Below are 15,848 nucleotides of genomic sequence, written 5' to 3'. Positions count from 1 at the left end.
CTTCCTTCCTTCCTTCCTTCCTTCCTTCCTTCCTTCCTTCCTTCCTTTCCTTCTTTCTCCCATGCCTTCCCCTCCCACCCCCACCCTCCACATAGAACCATTTAGTAGTGTCTGTCCCAGAACTCACTCTGTAGACCAAGCTGGCTTTAAACTCCTCTGCCTCACAAATGCTGGGACTAAAGATATTCTTCACCACTGCTCGGCTCAAGAATTTTTCTTAAAGATGCAATATACTTTGATTCAATAGCATTTAATTAATGCTAAATAAAATATCTATGTAGCAAATATATAAAAACAGATTAAAATATAAACATTGTAATCACTGACACTAATATTTCCTGACAGTATGTAGAACTTGTTTAGCTCTAGAGTACCAAGTAAATGTTTATTGAAAGAATGACATGTCATAAATATGGATCCGTTTATAGATCATATTTGCTTTAAAATTTTATTTGTTACATGTGTATGGCATTTTGCCTGTATGTGTGTTTTTGTACCTTGTGTGTGCCTGGTGTCTGCAGAAACCATAAGTGGGTCCTGGAACTCAAGTTACAAGCATTTGTGAGCTGCCATGCAGGTGCTAGGAATAGAACCTGTGTCCTCTGCAAGAGCAGCAAGTGCTTGTAACTGCTGAGCCATCTCTCCAGCCCCAAGTATTTTATGTAATAATTAAATATTTGACTGTCTTGATACTGTTTAGAAGTTAGGAGGAATTTTATTTAAATAATTAGACTTTTTCACATGGTAATTAGTAATTAGTTCAGTAATTAGTTCATTTTGGAATAATTTTGGGATTATGCAAAAAGCTTTAAAAATACAGTAAAGAGTTCCCAAATGTCCTTCATCCTGACTTCTAATTAACTTAATTTTATTTTTTAGAATAACTTATTCTTTGAAATTTTTATGTATTGTGTCTTGATCATACCTACTCTAGTTTTTCCTTTCTAGACTCTCCCATCACAGCCCCCCCTCCCCTTTTTTTGGGTTTGTTTGTTTCCTTGTAACCCAGTGAGTCCAATTAGTGCTGCTCGTTGGAGTGTTGGTTTGCCTTGTTGGCTTGATCATGTGCTGGTGGCCACAGCTGCTGTGAGTTCAGTGGCCACCTCATGTCCAGAAAGCAGCGTCTCACAGCACTCCTGCCCATCCTCCGGCTTTTTATTTTTTCTACCCCTTCTTCCCCATGGTGGAGGCCAGAAGACGGATTCCCTGGATTTATTGTTATAGGTGGTTGTGAGCTGCCCGACATGGGAACCAAACTCAGTTCCTCTGCAAGTTGAGTATGAACTCTTAACCACTGAGTCATCTCTCCAACCTCTTTAATTGTATTTTTTACCTAGCTTACACAGTGCTGGATTTTTGTAAGGATTCTCATACACCCTAGATTTGTTTACCACAACTCCCCCCCCCACACACCACACACACACACTCTTTGTTTCTCCATCCCTCTGCCCTATTCCCACTTAACCCTTTAACCTCTAGAATTCCCTTATCTCCTTTTGAATCACATGTTCTATTTCAGTGGTATTACTTGAGATTAGTAAGCACCATTATGTAAAATACTTTGAGAGTAGGAACTGATTTTGATTATTCCTGCCCATGACTTTGATGGACAGATAGTGGATCTACAGGTGTTGAAGAGGAGTGATTTTTTTCTGGTCTTTGAGGCAGTGACTGAAGTTGAAAATATCTGTTCCTCTGAAGTCATGTCTTATTTCAAAATTCCTTCATAACTCTGAAATTCCTTTCACGGATATCTGTTTACTGTTATTTCCTCACTTATAGAGTCATTCTATCCTTTCTTTTTAAAGGATCTTTCAAGCAATCGTCTTGCAACTGTGCCTGCTGATTTTGCTTTGCTGTCCAGTCTGCTTCGACTCAATCTTTCCAGTAACCAGCTGAAGAATTTACCAGCAGAAATAAGCAAAATGAAAAGTAAATCACCATAGTAAATACTATATGAATTTGAGGTTAATGCAACTTTCTTTTAGAAAAACAATTGTTAAGATAATTATAGAGAAAGAGAGTACTTTTTTTATTATTATAAGTGCAGACACTACTTAGTAAGATTTTCTCCAGACCATTGTATCTAGGGTCTGCCTATAGAATGACTATCAAAAGACATGTAGCTTATCACAAAATGAAGTTGTAACTGGTGAGTAGGGGGAAAGAACATACAGGCATTTGATGAAGATTCTGCTTCATGCTACCTTTGTTTTTGGGTTTTTTTTTGTTTTTTTTTTTGTTTTGTTTTTTGTTTTTTTTTTGGTTTTTCTTGAGACAAGGTTTCTCTGTGTAGCCCTGGCTGTCCTGGAACTTACTCTGTAGACCAGGCTGGCCTCAAACTCAGAAGTCCACCTGCCTCTGCCTCCCAAGTGCTGGGATTAAAGGCATGCGCCACCACTGCCCAGCTGCTTCATGCTATCTTAATGAGTTATTTATCATCCTTTCCTTCTCAGCTGACTCTGCCTGTGATGCATGGGAATATAGCAGTAGCCTCCCTTGGCTTGGAAGTAATGATGTCTAGTGAGAGTCCTGTGTTGCCTGAGTGCCCAGATTGTTAATTCTTTTTTAAAATAATGAAATAGCAAATGATAGTGGTTCATCGTTTGCAGAGGTAACACTAAGGGATCACATACATTCTAGTGCTTCTTTATTTGTACTCGTATCTCAGAGCTCTTAATTTACAATGTAAAACATTTGTAGTTGTTGTTTAAAGGTAGAAAACATGTTTAATATTTCTGGGTTCATGACTATACTACTGCCCACTGTATACTATTTACCATAACTAGTCTGTTTTGGCTAGTAAAATATAAGACATTTTTCTTGTAAAAATATAATTATAAATTACATTAAAATTACATACTGAAAAATGAAAAGTTTTGAACTGTGCTATCTCCTACCTATCACTCAGGCTGGTCTCAGACTTGCTATGTAGTTGAAGATGGCCTTGGTTTTCCTGCTTCTACCTGCCTAGTGCTGAGATTAGACATTTGAGTTGCCATGCTCAACTCCTGTTCATATTTAGAAGTCATAGATGTGATTTTTCTACAGTTGATTGTAGATAACTTTCAATTAAATCGTAAATCTTTGATTTTTTTTTTTTTTTTACTTTAACACTGCTTTAAATGAAATTATTTTGGGCAGCCCTTGGCTTTACCATTTTCAATGTCACGTCCCTTAACTAACATAATATATAACCAAGATGATGTTTGGAACATGGCCCTTCTTTCTTTCCTGCCAAGATCAAACTTAGAACCTAGTGTGCGCTAGGTAGGTGGTACCATTGAATCAGCCAGAAGCATGGTTTTGTTTGGTTGGTTGGCTTTTGTTTTTCCTAATTGGAGCATCCTGAAACAGCAAGAGGGCATCTGAGCTCACACAGCAGCCTGGTGACTCCTTGACTGTGTGAGTCTCTGTCTTTAGCCATGCTGCAGTGTCTTCCCTCTTCTTCACATACAGTATTTGCTAGTTATTTGTTACTGGTGAGCAGAGCCCAGGATGTTATGCTTGTTTGATGCCTCATAACTAGAATGTTCTTTCTCTTGATAGTTTGCCATTGTACTAGTCACAGTGGTTCTGTGAGGTAAATGGGACAGTGATACATTTTTTTCTCCACTTTAAAGATTGATAATTATGGGATTACAAATTAAATCTAGAGCTGAGTTTTTACCCCCTACCCCAGAACACACATTCCACTGTTTTGTTCCTCAGCTTGTGCTCCTGATTCCACCCAGTTTATGACAGCCTTTTTCTTAAAATTTTATTTATTTCATATGTATGCATGTTTTGCCTACATGCATTTATGTGCATCATGTTTGTAGGATCAGAGAAGAGATCCCCTGGAACCGGAATTATGGGTGGTTGTACATCATTTGTCACTATGTGGGTGCTGGAAACTGAACCTGGATCTTCTGAAAGAGCAGTCTGTCAGTGCCTTTACTTGTTGTTAGGTATCTATCCAGCTCCTGCAGTGGGCTTTTCTGTATAGAATTTTACAGATTGGAGTGGATCAGTTCACCACGTTCCCCTCTCCCCCCATTATTCTAGTCAAGTAATATCTAACTAAACTTTTAGGGAAGGCGGAACACGTAGTGTAAAATAAATAAATATTAAACTTAAAAAAATAAACTTTTATTAAAAGTTGAAAGTAGTACTACATTTTTTAAAAAGGTGGCTATTCTCTATGTTAGAAGAATAGAAGCTGAACGTGGCATATCAGTGCAGTTTTGGATTATGTTAAAATTGATAGGCTTGAAGTTCGGAAAATAAGATGCAAAATGCATATTCCTTATTCTAGTTTATTGGAGGGTTGAGGATGAAATTTTTGAAGTATGTTTTCAGTCTTAAAATAGGAGAGTCTTTAATATAGTTAAGGGAGAAAGTTGCTTGTTAACTCCTTAAAGAATACCTGTATTTAGACAGTTTTGTATTTCTGGAAAAGGCACACATCAGACAAAAGTGGTATGCTTTTGCAATCCCAGCAGTCAGGAAGATGAGGCAGCAAGTTTGGGATTCTAGATCTGAGGCTAGCTTGGGCCTCAGAAGGGAGGACATCCTGTCTCCAAAATCAAACAAGTGAAGAGGAAATATCCAGGAGATGAAGATCCTGTAATGAAAGGCATTGTTGAAATACAGTGTTTGCTCTTGTTGGGCAGATTAAGCTTAGCTGTTAAGGAAAGCATGTTGGAGCTAGGAAGATGGCTCAGTTGGTAAAATTCTGGTATGCAAGTATGAGGATCTGAGTTTGGGTCCCTGGCACACATGTAAAGTCTTAGTACTGGGATGGTCGGGACAGGAAGACTCTTGGGACTCATTAGCCTAGTCATTGAGGTCCTGGGTCATTAAGGGACCCTGTTTCAAAAAAAAAAAAAAAACAGTAGAAAAGATAGAAGATACTGAACAGTAACATCTTTTCTTCACGTGCACAAGCATATGTACCCATATGCATGCATGCACATACACATCACATATAAAATCCACCCTTGAAAAGAAGGCAGGGAGAAACAGAAGAGTCAAAATGGATGGATTAAAAAATGGGAAGGAGTACACACAACCCAAGGCATGTGTTAAATACAGTACATGTAAGCTGCTGTCATGTTCCCTCATCCACCAGATATACATTCATATTTAGATGCCTTAATTACACGAAGCTTTTTAAAAGAGGAGTAATTGAGAGCTGTACAGCTCATACAATTTATATACTTCAGAGTAGTTTAGCAGAGTACCTGTAAACTTTGTTCTTAACTGTATTTCAAAGATGGCCCGTAATATTCAATATTGATTAACATTTCTCTTTATTTAAATATAAACATCAATTTTTATTTGTTTAGTTCAAGGATGCTTGCATATTTTTAATTGCCATATCCTTAGGAACAGATTGAGAAGTCATTGTTGTGACATGTTTGTAATGATGTGGCATTTTTCTGTATTTAATTATTCTGCAATAAATTATTTTGTCTTTCTATACAATAAAAAAATTAAAATATTTTTAAATTGACCCTGAATATTTATTGTAGGGTTAAAGCATTTGGATTGTGATGCTAATCTACTGGAGACTGTGCCTCCTGATGTGGGCAGCATGGAATCACTGGAATTGCTTTATTTGCGGAGGAATAAATTACGTGTTCTACCTGAGTTTCCTTCTTGTAGGCAACTAAAGGTAACTATTTAGTTAATATTTATACCACTGTATTCTAAAAGTTATCTATAAAATTGAAGTTTTCAATAACTAGCCAATCTTTTGGGCATAATCTGTGAATGATATTTTTCTCTGTTGCTATCTTTCAAAACTTCAGTCTACTACTTAGAGTACTGATGTTTTCTTGGTAATGAAAGCAATAATCATTTCTACAATCAATCTACACAGTTTTCCTAAAGAAGGGCCTTATAGTGAGGTGAAATGCTGTGCTGAGCTGTACTGTGGCTGGCCTCTAGCAGTTGGGGGCAGGGGCACTTGTTAGGTTGTCAACTCTCAGGATTACCTGACTACAGTCACATTTTCAGAGCTAATCTTTTGGCTCGAGGTTTAACATTAGTGCTGCCTTCTAGATTTGCTATGCTTTAGTTCTTTTGGGGGTCAGGCAAGTTTCTTTTAAATAGAATTGTGGCAGTGATTTTTTTAAAATACTGGGAAACTCCATTCACTATGGTAAGTTTTTATTGATTATAAAGGAAGTTGGTATATGTAATGGTAGCTAGTGATAATATTCTGTAATATTTGTTACCCAGAATACAGTTTTGAATGGGTTTATTTGTTTTGAAACTGGTTTTTCATCAGTATTGTATTTAGATTTACACTTTTACTTCTGTAAATATAATTAATAAATTGTTCCACTGATTTAGTTTTGTAAAACTGTTTCTGCTAAGTTAAACAATAATTATTTTTGAGATTGTCAGAAAAATAGTTTTCTTTTAATCATATTTTAGCTTTACAAAAGGTTGTGTCTAAATAACATAATTACAATATTTTTTTTTCTGTATGTTGCAATGATTTAAAGCTAAAAGTATCCACACTTTTTTTCATTGTTTAGTATACAGTTGAATGAAATATGTTGTACCTGATTTCATAGGAATTGCATCTAACTGAAAACCAAATTGAGAAGTTAGGGGCAGAGCATCTTCAGCACCTGCAGGCCATCCTTGTACTGGACCTAAGGGGCAACAAGCTGAGGTCCATACCTGAGGAAATGGCCCTGCTGGAGTCTTTGGAAAGGCTTGACCTGAGCAACAATGACATTAGTAGGTATGTTTAAAGATTAAATGGTAGAAATTAGAGTTTATTCTGCATTGGATTATAATTAGTTTTGTAAGTCCTTAAAAAAATACTGTTAGTTATATATTACACTCATGTTGTATATGGAGAAGAATTAGTTTTCCTCCATGGCAGCCAAGTTAATGCATTAATGAAAGCAGATGTGTGGTCACATTTCAGAACTCTTTAAGGGTTGTTTGTCTTTTTCGTGCATGGCTTCAGTTCCAGATACTTACTATTCATGCCATGACAAAACAAGTGCTTCATGGGTATTTATTAGGCTTGGATAATGAACATAGAGTTGCAACATGAAGTTCTTGGGTGACTAAAGGATTTATGATTAGAGAATTTAGACAAGACTGAGATTTAGTTAGTTAGTTAGTTAGTTAGTTAGCAGGTTAGTTGCCTGATGTACATACAGCTATCAGCACACTAACTCAGGTCCTAACTCAGAACCCCAGTGTTCCACCAGCTGATAACGGTATATAAACCAGGATGTTTAATTCTATGTGAAAGGTGGTGTATATGATCCGTACATCAGGAGGAAACAACACACACATAGCTTTGGGAATTCTAAATAGGGTCTAAGTAGGGAAGTCTAAGAATTTAGACCAATAATCAGTTTTTATTAGTTTAGAGCCACCAACATACCATGAAGATACTATCCTGAGTGCAAGCCCATTAAAGAGCCACTCGATGGTAATGAGTATGGTGCTTTGGTGGGAAGGAGTTGTGGGCAGCAGGCTTTAAAAATGACCTGTCAATTTAGCTCATTAATAATTGTCACTATGAAACATTTCTTTGTCCAGTTTGTTGACAGCATGTGATGTGGTTGCAGTGGCAGGAGAAGGGGATGAATGAGGAGGTGAACCAGGATAAGTTGTCTCTGGTAGCTAGAGTTGGGCAGAGAAGAGTGACAAGCGAAGAATGGGGAAAGCTACAGAACATGGTATTAAGAAAGGATTTGCCTACAAATGTTGAGGAGATGAGACTTTTGGGTTTGTACAATAAGGGCACGCATGAGGTTTTGAGCTGCATGGATAAAGGGGATGCAGTTCCCAGCTTTTGCAGCTGTTTCTGTCCTCCAGACTTTCTTATGTGAGACTCTTCCTTGCCGCTGGAGCCACTTGTCAGGAGACAGCCATCCTTTTCATGCCTGAAACTCCATGTTATTTTCCAAAGGGTGGGTAGCTCTTTCCTAGGTGGGTTTGGGATCACTTAAGGATCAGTGAAGGAAAAGTAAACAGATAGTGAGACACCACTGAATTAGAATCTTACACAGTGAGAGCTTGAAATTTGTTTTAGTTTTTGGAGGTTCCCTTCTGTAATTGGGTGAACTCTTATTTGTCACTGGGCTGCAGATTGCTCACGGCTGCTGGTTTTAGTGTTTCAGTGTGAGCACTAGGCAGATGCTTTATAGTGCATGTTCTTCAGCAGCTTTGGTGTGAGGTTGGAAATGTATCTGACCATCTTTCTGTGTGTTTAGCATTAGAAGGAAAATATTTTAGGGGCATTCATGCCTCTTCCTTGAGATTATTACATGATCTGTTGTTGTCTTTTGTTACTTTGTAGTCATGCCTTTGATTGAATTAGACTTACATGTAATGTTTCCTTGAAATCAATTTGTTCTGTAGTCTGCCCTGCTCATTGGGAAATCTTCATTTGAAATTCCTGGCACTAGAAGGAAATCCTCTAAGAACCATTCGAAGAGAAATTATAGCTGTACGTACTATTAGGATTTAGCAACTTATTTTTAAATCAAAATTCAGATATGTATGTTGATGCACAAAACTTCCAAGTGTGCCTTGCCAACAATGTGTTCTGTCTCCACTCTTTTAGAAAGGAACTCAAGAAGTCCTAAAATACCTGCGAAGCAAGATCAAAGGTACTGCTATTGCCTTCTGTATTTTGAAGGAATATATGAAAAGTGGTGATGTTAATAGGACATCAATTTAAATGTTCTTTTGGTATGCTTATTAGAGGAAGAGTGCCTGGCATTTATGGTTCTAATTCTATATTTTTGCAGACTATCACTTACAAAAGTGCTGGAGAGATGGTTCAGCAATTAAGTGCTCTTGTAGACCAGATTTGTTTCCTAGCACCTACATGGCAGCTCACCAGGGGAACCAGTGCTCTCTTCTGGTCGCTGCAGGCACCAGGCAGGCACATGGTATACATGCATTCATGCAGGCAAAACACTCATATACATAAAACAAAAAATGAATTTTTTTTTAAAAGTTCTTGAATTCATGATTGTGGATGCTATATCTCAATCCTTCAGATTTATGTTGAACTCTACCAATTATGAAGTATCATCACAAAGTTTAACGTTTTCTGTTTTATTTTATTTTATTTTATTTTATTTTATTTTATTTTATGTATATGGGTGTTCTGCCTACCTGTATATATGTGAACATATGCCACGTCACAGGACTTTGTTTTCTATTACTGTGTTTCTTAAATGATGTCTCTGCTATTGGGAATAAAATGTATGACTCAGTATTATCAGTATTGTCTAGAAATCAGGAATACTTTTATGTATCATTAAAAATTTAAAGATGGTTGTGTAATTTTAATATTCACTTTATATAACTTTTTTTTTCCAGATGATAGAACCAATCAAAATGATTCTGTTCCTGAGACTGCTATGACATTACCAAGTGAAGCCAGAGTCAATATCCATGCCATAGTCACACTGAAGCTGCTAGATTATAGGTATGCAGTTTCTCTTAGTTGATGTTCTATTGCTGTGATCAAGCAGCACATTTTAAAAACAGAGCATTTAATTTGGGGCTGACAGTTACATCCATGGATGTAGAGAGTTAAGAGTCTATGACCACTATGGAGGGAGCATGCCAGCAGGCAGGCATAATGCTGCTTAGCTAACTGGAATGGTGTGGACTTTTGAAACCTCAAAGCACACCCCCAGTATCATATTTTTTCTAACACTGTCAGACTTCCTAATTCTTTCCCAAACAGTTCCACCAACTGTGGACCACATATTCAAATATATTACTTTGTGGAGGCTAGTCTCATTCAAACCATCACACTGTCTGTCTGCATAGTATGGCAGGACTTTCTTGGTGCTTCCAGCAGTATAAATAATGAGGCAGAGACTGCTAATAAAGTTTGAAGCTTGGGCTTTTTCCTTGGGCAGTATTCCAGCTATCTCATCTAACTTAACTCACCAACTAGCCTTCAACCCACCTCATGGTTAGCTCTATACTTCTCTGCTCTGGTCTGTCCTTTCCATTGTCTGCTTTCTGAATCTCCTGCTTCTGCTTTCTTCTCCCTATGACCTCCTTTGCCAGGAAGTTCCACCCTAGTACTTCCTGCCTTAGCTATTGGTTGTTGTATGTTTATTACAACCAATCAGCAGCAAGATAACCTCTGATACATCTCTAGATTGCCTTTAGGGAGGTAAAGAAGGATGAATATTTACAAAATAGAAAACCCAGTGATGGCCATAGAAATGCCAATACCAAAATCCCACCAGCGTTTACCTCTCTGCCTGTACAGAATTAACAATTGTAAATACAGAGACACAATTGACAAAGTAAAAAAGGTCACCCCAACAGCAAGGAATTTACAATGCAATCAGTGTCCATGCCAGTCACACTAAAGCTGCTAACTACAGATATATATGTAGTCCATCTGCACAGTATTGCAAGGCCCATGGTAAACTTTTGAGAAAGAGTTCTTCAGAGAAAGGATAGCTAGTAAGGAAAAGACAGAGTTGTAGGAACAGATTTCCTCTTTGCAGGTTCTTCAGGTCATAGAATTTAAAAGTGAGTTCAAAAGAACTTGAGTCAAAGAGGTGGAGTGGCCGTCTATCTGGGGAGAGGTATTGTGGAAAGGAGGTAGAGTATCTCGGTGTCTGGGGACGGGTATTGTTGGAAGGAGACAGGAAATGGGAAAGAGGGAGAAAATGGTATACTAATGCAGTGAAATAAAGGGTTGGAAAGAACTTGTGCTCTGGGCCTTTTTTTTTTTCCTTTTTTTTTTTTAAGAATCTACTTTATTTTGTTTGCGTGAATGTTTTACCTGCATGTATGTCTATGCACCACATATGTGTCTAGTACCTGAGGAGGCCAAAAGAGATGTCAGAACTTCTGGAACTGGAGGTATAAAAGGTTGTGAGCTGCCATGTGGGTCCTGGGAATCAATCCTGGGCCCTCTGGAAGAGCAGTCAATGCCTTTAACTACTTAGCCATCTCTTCAGCCCTATGTTCTGTGTGTTTTTTTTTATTAAAGGAAACATAGTTGCCCTCGTTGGGAATGAGGTGGGCTTTGTTATAAGGCAGTTCTCCTTCTGTCTGGATAGTATCTAGGAGGCAGGTGGCTGCAGAGGTCCTTTCATTGTCTTTCTGCTTAGCTTCCCCTATCAAGGATATTTGACACAAAGCAATATCAATTGTCAAATATGAGAGACAGGTAGGTGGATTAATGGTAACTTTTTATGGTAAGATTTTATTATAAGAATTATGAATGAGAGTTTGATATTTAAACTCTCAAATTCACTAACTAGCATTTAGAGAACATTTCGTGTTTGAGGGTGGATCTGTTAAATTTTAAGAAACTATCGATTTAGTTAATGGAGAACTTGACTAACAGGCAGCTTGAGAAGTGAGTACCTCATGTTTGTGAATGGAACTGAGATGTCTCATAGTTGCACTGCATTCTGGGAACACAGTAACATTAAAGCACTGACAATGTCTGTGTACAGAATATGGGAAAGCACTCAAGACTATTCATTGTGGAAGTATATCATATTAGGGAAAGCAGCTGGATAACCCTGCAGAGGCAGAGGTATTTGTCAGGTGCCTCAATAGTGAAGCAGTAGCAGTGAGGATGAACAATGCTGCCAACACTTGCTCATCCTCCTTCATGTTAGAAGTGGTGTTAGAGAGGAGGGATATAGGCTACAGATAACTATAAAGAATCTATAAACTGTCATGTGGCTCCTCATCCATAATGTGTCAGTAGGAGCCCTCTCAGCAGTGGAGATCTTCATTCCCATTGTTCTCACCTCTTGTTGCCACCCTTTAATGTGTGTGGCAGTTACTAAGCCACACTAACAGAGTGTGAATCCCCCTGTATCTGTTCTGAAACCCTCCAATTATAGGGCATTATTTACATTTACAAAAGCAATGGAGTAACTATTAAAAACTGCTCTTGAGATTCTAATCCCAAAGTAAGGATGAGTTATAAAGCTCATCAGTGTGGCAGGACCAACAGTTAGTTCAGCCTTTTTCCTACTGTGTCTCATCCACCTCCACACAATAGAAGAACAAGAAGCAGCGTAGGTGATCACATGAACTAATGCAGTACAGTGATGCGACTGCCGTCCTTCATTCACCAAAGCTCACAGATCCCACACATTTTAAGGAAAGCTTAGTGATAAAATCAGGTTCAGCTCCAAGCACAGGTAGAGAAATGGACCATGCATTCTGTAAGTTTCCAAAGTGCTTCTGTTTCTGTTTCTGCTTCTGAGCATGAGTAGGGCATCCTGACCTCACAGAACTTCATCAGCCACCTTGAACATTTTAGTAAAATCTGTAAAAGCCTTTAGATATGGGGAATGGTGAGTATATCTTTTTGAATGTTGAGAATGCTTTTATTTCTTGAACTGTTCTTAGTGATAAACAAGCAACCTTGATACCTGATGATATATTTGATGCCACAAAAAACACTGTCATCACTTCCATCAACTTCAGCAAGAATCAGCTGTGTGAGATTCCACAAAGGTAGGATCAGCCAGTGATCCATTGTTGTGGTGGGCCTTCTTTTTGTCAGTTTTGTCTTTGCAAATGAATGTTAGTTTCCTGAACTGTTAACATGAGAGTGTGCTGCACACTGCGGTCCCACTGTTCTGAGAGATGTATGGGATCGTAAAACTTCTAACATTATGTTGTGAATTTGGGAAATAGGTATTATAATTATTAACTCTAAAATTATTCATCTCGTATAATATAATATGGCAGGGAGAGTCTTGAGAGGCCACCCAGTACCAGGCCCACAGTGGGTAAGAGTGGTTTCACTTGCAGGTTCAGGCTAGGAAACTTGAGTGATTGATTTTTCTCATTTAGAACTAAAGCCAGATACATGAACTGCTAGTGTCATCTTCTAAGGCAGAGGGCCCTCCACTCTAGCTACTAGTTGCTATTTATGTTGTATTTTCTTCTGTTGTATGTCATTGTTGTAATTAATTAGCAAAATCTTCAAGTTAAAGGAGAAAATTCATATATTGTTGAACTTCAACAGAGTTTGTTAACTGTCTGCACCCAAATGATGCTGACAAATGAATGACCTCTTACTATACACAGACTGTGGAGGAATCGCAGCATTATAGTTTAGTGTGCTGTTTCTTTGTCTGTGACTAGCTGCTCTTAGCTTCCTTGTCTATGACATCATACTTAATGTCTTAGTAGACACATGGACACCGAATGAAAGCAGACAGAAAAAAACAAAACACAGGGAAACAGATGAAGAGGTAAAGGCTGCTGTATCAAGAAAAAAAAAAAAAGATAAGAATTGCTTCATAGAATTGCCCAGATTTTCAAGTGTTTAAAAGGGCAAACTATAAAATGTATCACATTTACAGAGAACACTTGGGATGTAGGTCTTGAAGCAAGATAACCCATTACAAAAGCAGACCTGTCCACCTTTTGGTTCCTGCTGTTGAAGGACTAGAAAGATTTCTGATTTGATCATATGACCATATGGTATGATTGGGCAGACCTGGGTCACGCTGACTAATGGAATCAGGGTGTGGAGCTTCAGGGGAAGCTCCTGCATACGTAGGCTTTACTTACTATTTTATTCCACAGTCTCTTTCTTACCCAGTATGCAGTGCTCTTTCCAGGGTTGCTCAGTGTTGTTCAAAAGCAACTTAAAAAGTCAAAGAAGACAGCACAGATTGCCTCGCTCTAGAGTATTTCTAAGCATGCTCTTTTTCTTATATCTAAAATTTAAAATTCATAATGAGTATTTATAAAATACTAGATGAAATGGAAGGACATTGCATACAGTCTTATCACTGATATAAATGTTAACTTAATGACATTTTATTTTAAGCTGTTTGGAATTTTATGTGTAACCTGTTTCTTGGATGCTTTATTGACGATATGTATTTACCTATTTGATTTTTTTTGTATTTCCCTATTTCATAAGAAATATTTTAAAAATCTATCTTACCTGTGTAAGTAGGATACTTACAGCAATTAAAAAAAAAAACACTGTTTCTTTAGGCCAAATTTCCAGAAAAATTACTGTGTTGAGGGATAGGACCCTTGATACATGTATATCCCATGATGTTGTTAAAGACTGTCAGTTACACATTGAAGCTCACCTCCTCCCTGCATCTGTATCACCAGGTCTTCTCTTCCTTTCTCTTTGATAATGTCTGTTATAGTTTAATCTTATTTGGCAGATTATATCAGTCACATAATTAAAATGACTAAGCTTGATTAGGCTTATTAGAGATGTTCAACCCTTACTCTCCAACCTAAGCTGATTTGGAGTAGCACATGTACGTCTGTGAATCACTTAAATGTCTGATGCTTGTGGAGGACAGAAGAGTGTGTGGGAGCCTCTGAAACTGGAGTTACAGATGGCTGTGAGCTGCCACACAGGTACTGGGAATCAAAACTGGGTCCTCTAGAAGAGTAGCAGTGCTCTTAACATCTTAGCTATCTCTCCATTATGTTGTCTCAAACGCTGTACTATCAGTGTCTAACAATGCACTTTATGAACTACTTCACTGCCAAAATAAAATACTATAGTAGCCACCTAGGTCTGATTTTTTTTCTCTTTTGTGTCATGATTTGGTTAAATGTATAATCAGTGAATTTTTAAATTAAACTTCAATATCTATTTATTACTAGATTGAACTCTTTGTCAGATCATAGTAAGGTTCTTTTTTAAATGTTTAGTTTTGTTGCACAGCCAGTCTCTGAAGATTTTGTGAGGAAGTGAGGTCCTAGGAGCCATGGTGAGCAGAAGGGCTCTGTTCTTCCTCTTATCATGGTTTCAGTTTTGAGTCAATGCTGACATTTAAAATTGTTTTTGTTTCAGGATTGTTGAGCTGAAGGAAACGGTATTGGATGTCAACTTCAGTTTCAACAAGCTTTCGTTTATATCCCACGAGTTATGCTTGCTTCAGAAATTGACATTTTTAGATTTAAGGTACTTGATAATACTGTTATTTGATATCTTAAACGTTATGATTCGTCTTTTGAGTTTTTATGTTGTATTGTCTTGGTGAGTATGGAACCTAGTCTTTAGTGTATTAAGTATATTAGGAGAAATGTAAAATTAAGTTATTCAGGTATTTTAACCAGTCTGTCATTGTAAGTAGCTTATAACTTAAGTGATGAGATAAAATTATCTAAAATATTTTTAATCAACATATTCTTTAGTTCCTAAGTAAATTGACAATTAATACATGGAAACTGTCTCCTTCATCTTGTTTGTTCCTGAAGTAGATGATAAAGCACCAGCACAGCCGTCCTCTCTGAGCAGCTCTACAGTTGCACTAGGCCTTTGAGGAGCTGGCTTGCCTCCCAGCAAGGACAATAGACAGGCTAAGCAGAAGAGCCCTGACTGGAGCAGAGAGATAGAACCTGCCTTATTCTGTTTGGGAATCACAGCAAGCTTGATTTAAACAAATTCAATGAGAAGCTAGCTGCTCCTAGTGTGACACCATGTGTCTCAGGGTCACAACATTAACATACTTGTAAACTGTTGCTTCCTGTTGTTAGCTGGAGTACTTTTAGTTGGTATAAAGTACAGTTGAGGCAGGAGGATCTGCCTACACTAATTATGGAGCTTTTTATTCTCTGGGGTAGCTGAAGGGAGGTAGGTCCCCATGGCTGCTGTTTCTTTCTTTTTTGTTCTTGGCTTTGTGTATATGTCTCTCTGTGAAGCTATCCCTGAAATCTCTAATAGAAAGACTAAATCTGCTTTCATGTCTCACATCAGAAAGACTGAAGAAAAAGAGTAGGACTGCAACAGAGTGGTGAACAGCCGGTCATTGTGCAACAGAGTGTGCACAGCCAGTCATTGTGCAACAGAGTGTGCACAGCCAGTCATTGTG

General features: G+C 37.8%; 1 protein-coding gene across 2 annotated transcripts in view; it reads left to right on the top strand.

The window, feature by feature from the left end:
• Positions 1 to 15,848, top strand: part of Lrrc40 (leucine rich repeat containing 40) — a 29,405-nt gene that overhangs the window by 8,755 nt on the left and 4,802 nt on the right. For both annotated transcript variants that reach the window (XM_028777595.1, XM_028777594.1), the window contains 8 exons: positions 1,809 to 1,932; positions 5,517 to 5,659; positions 6,570 to 6,742; positions 8,386 to 8,473; positions 8,591 to 8,636; positions 9,358 to 9,466; positions 12,391 to 12,498; positions 14,828 to 14,938. In XM_028777595.1, the coding sequence (XP_028633428.1) occupies positions 1,809 to 1,932; positions 5,517 to 5,659; positions 6,570 to 6,742; positions 8,386 to 8,473; positions 8,591 to 8,636; positions 9,358 to 9,466; positions 12,391 to 12,498; positions 14,828 to 14,938 (902 nt within the window). The remainder of the gene's footprint in view (positions 1 to 1,808; positions 1,933 to 5,516; positions 5,660 to 6,569; positions 6,743 to 8,385; positions 8,474 to 8,590; positions 8,637 to 9,357; positions 9,467 to 12,390; positions 12,499 to 14,827; positions 14,939 to 15,848) is intronic.

This window comes from Grammomys surdaster, unplaced genomic scaffold, assembly GCF_004785775.1.
Source record: "Grammomys surdaster isolate TR1022 unplaced genomic scaffold, NIH_TR_1.0 311, whole genome shotgun sequence".
NCBI lineage: Eukaryota > Metazoa > Chordata > Mammalia > Rodentia > Muridae > Grammomys > Grammomys surdaster.
This window is presented reverse-complemented; position numbering and strand designations above follow the sequence as displayed.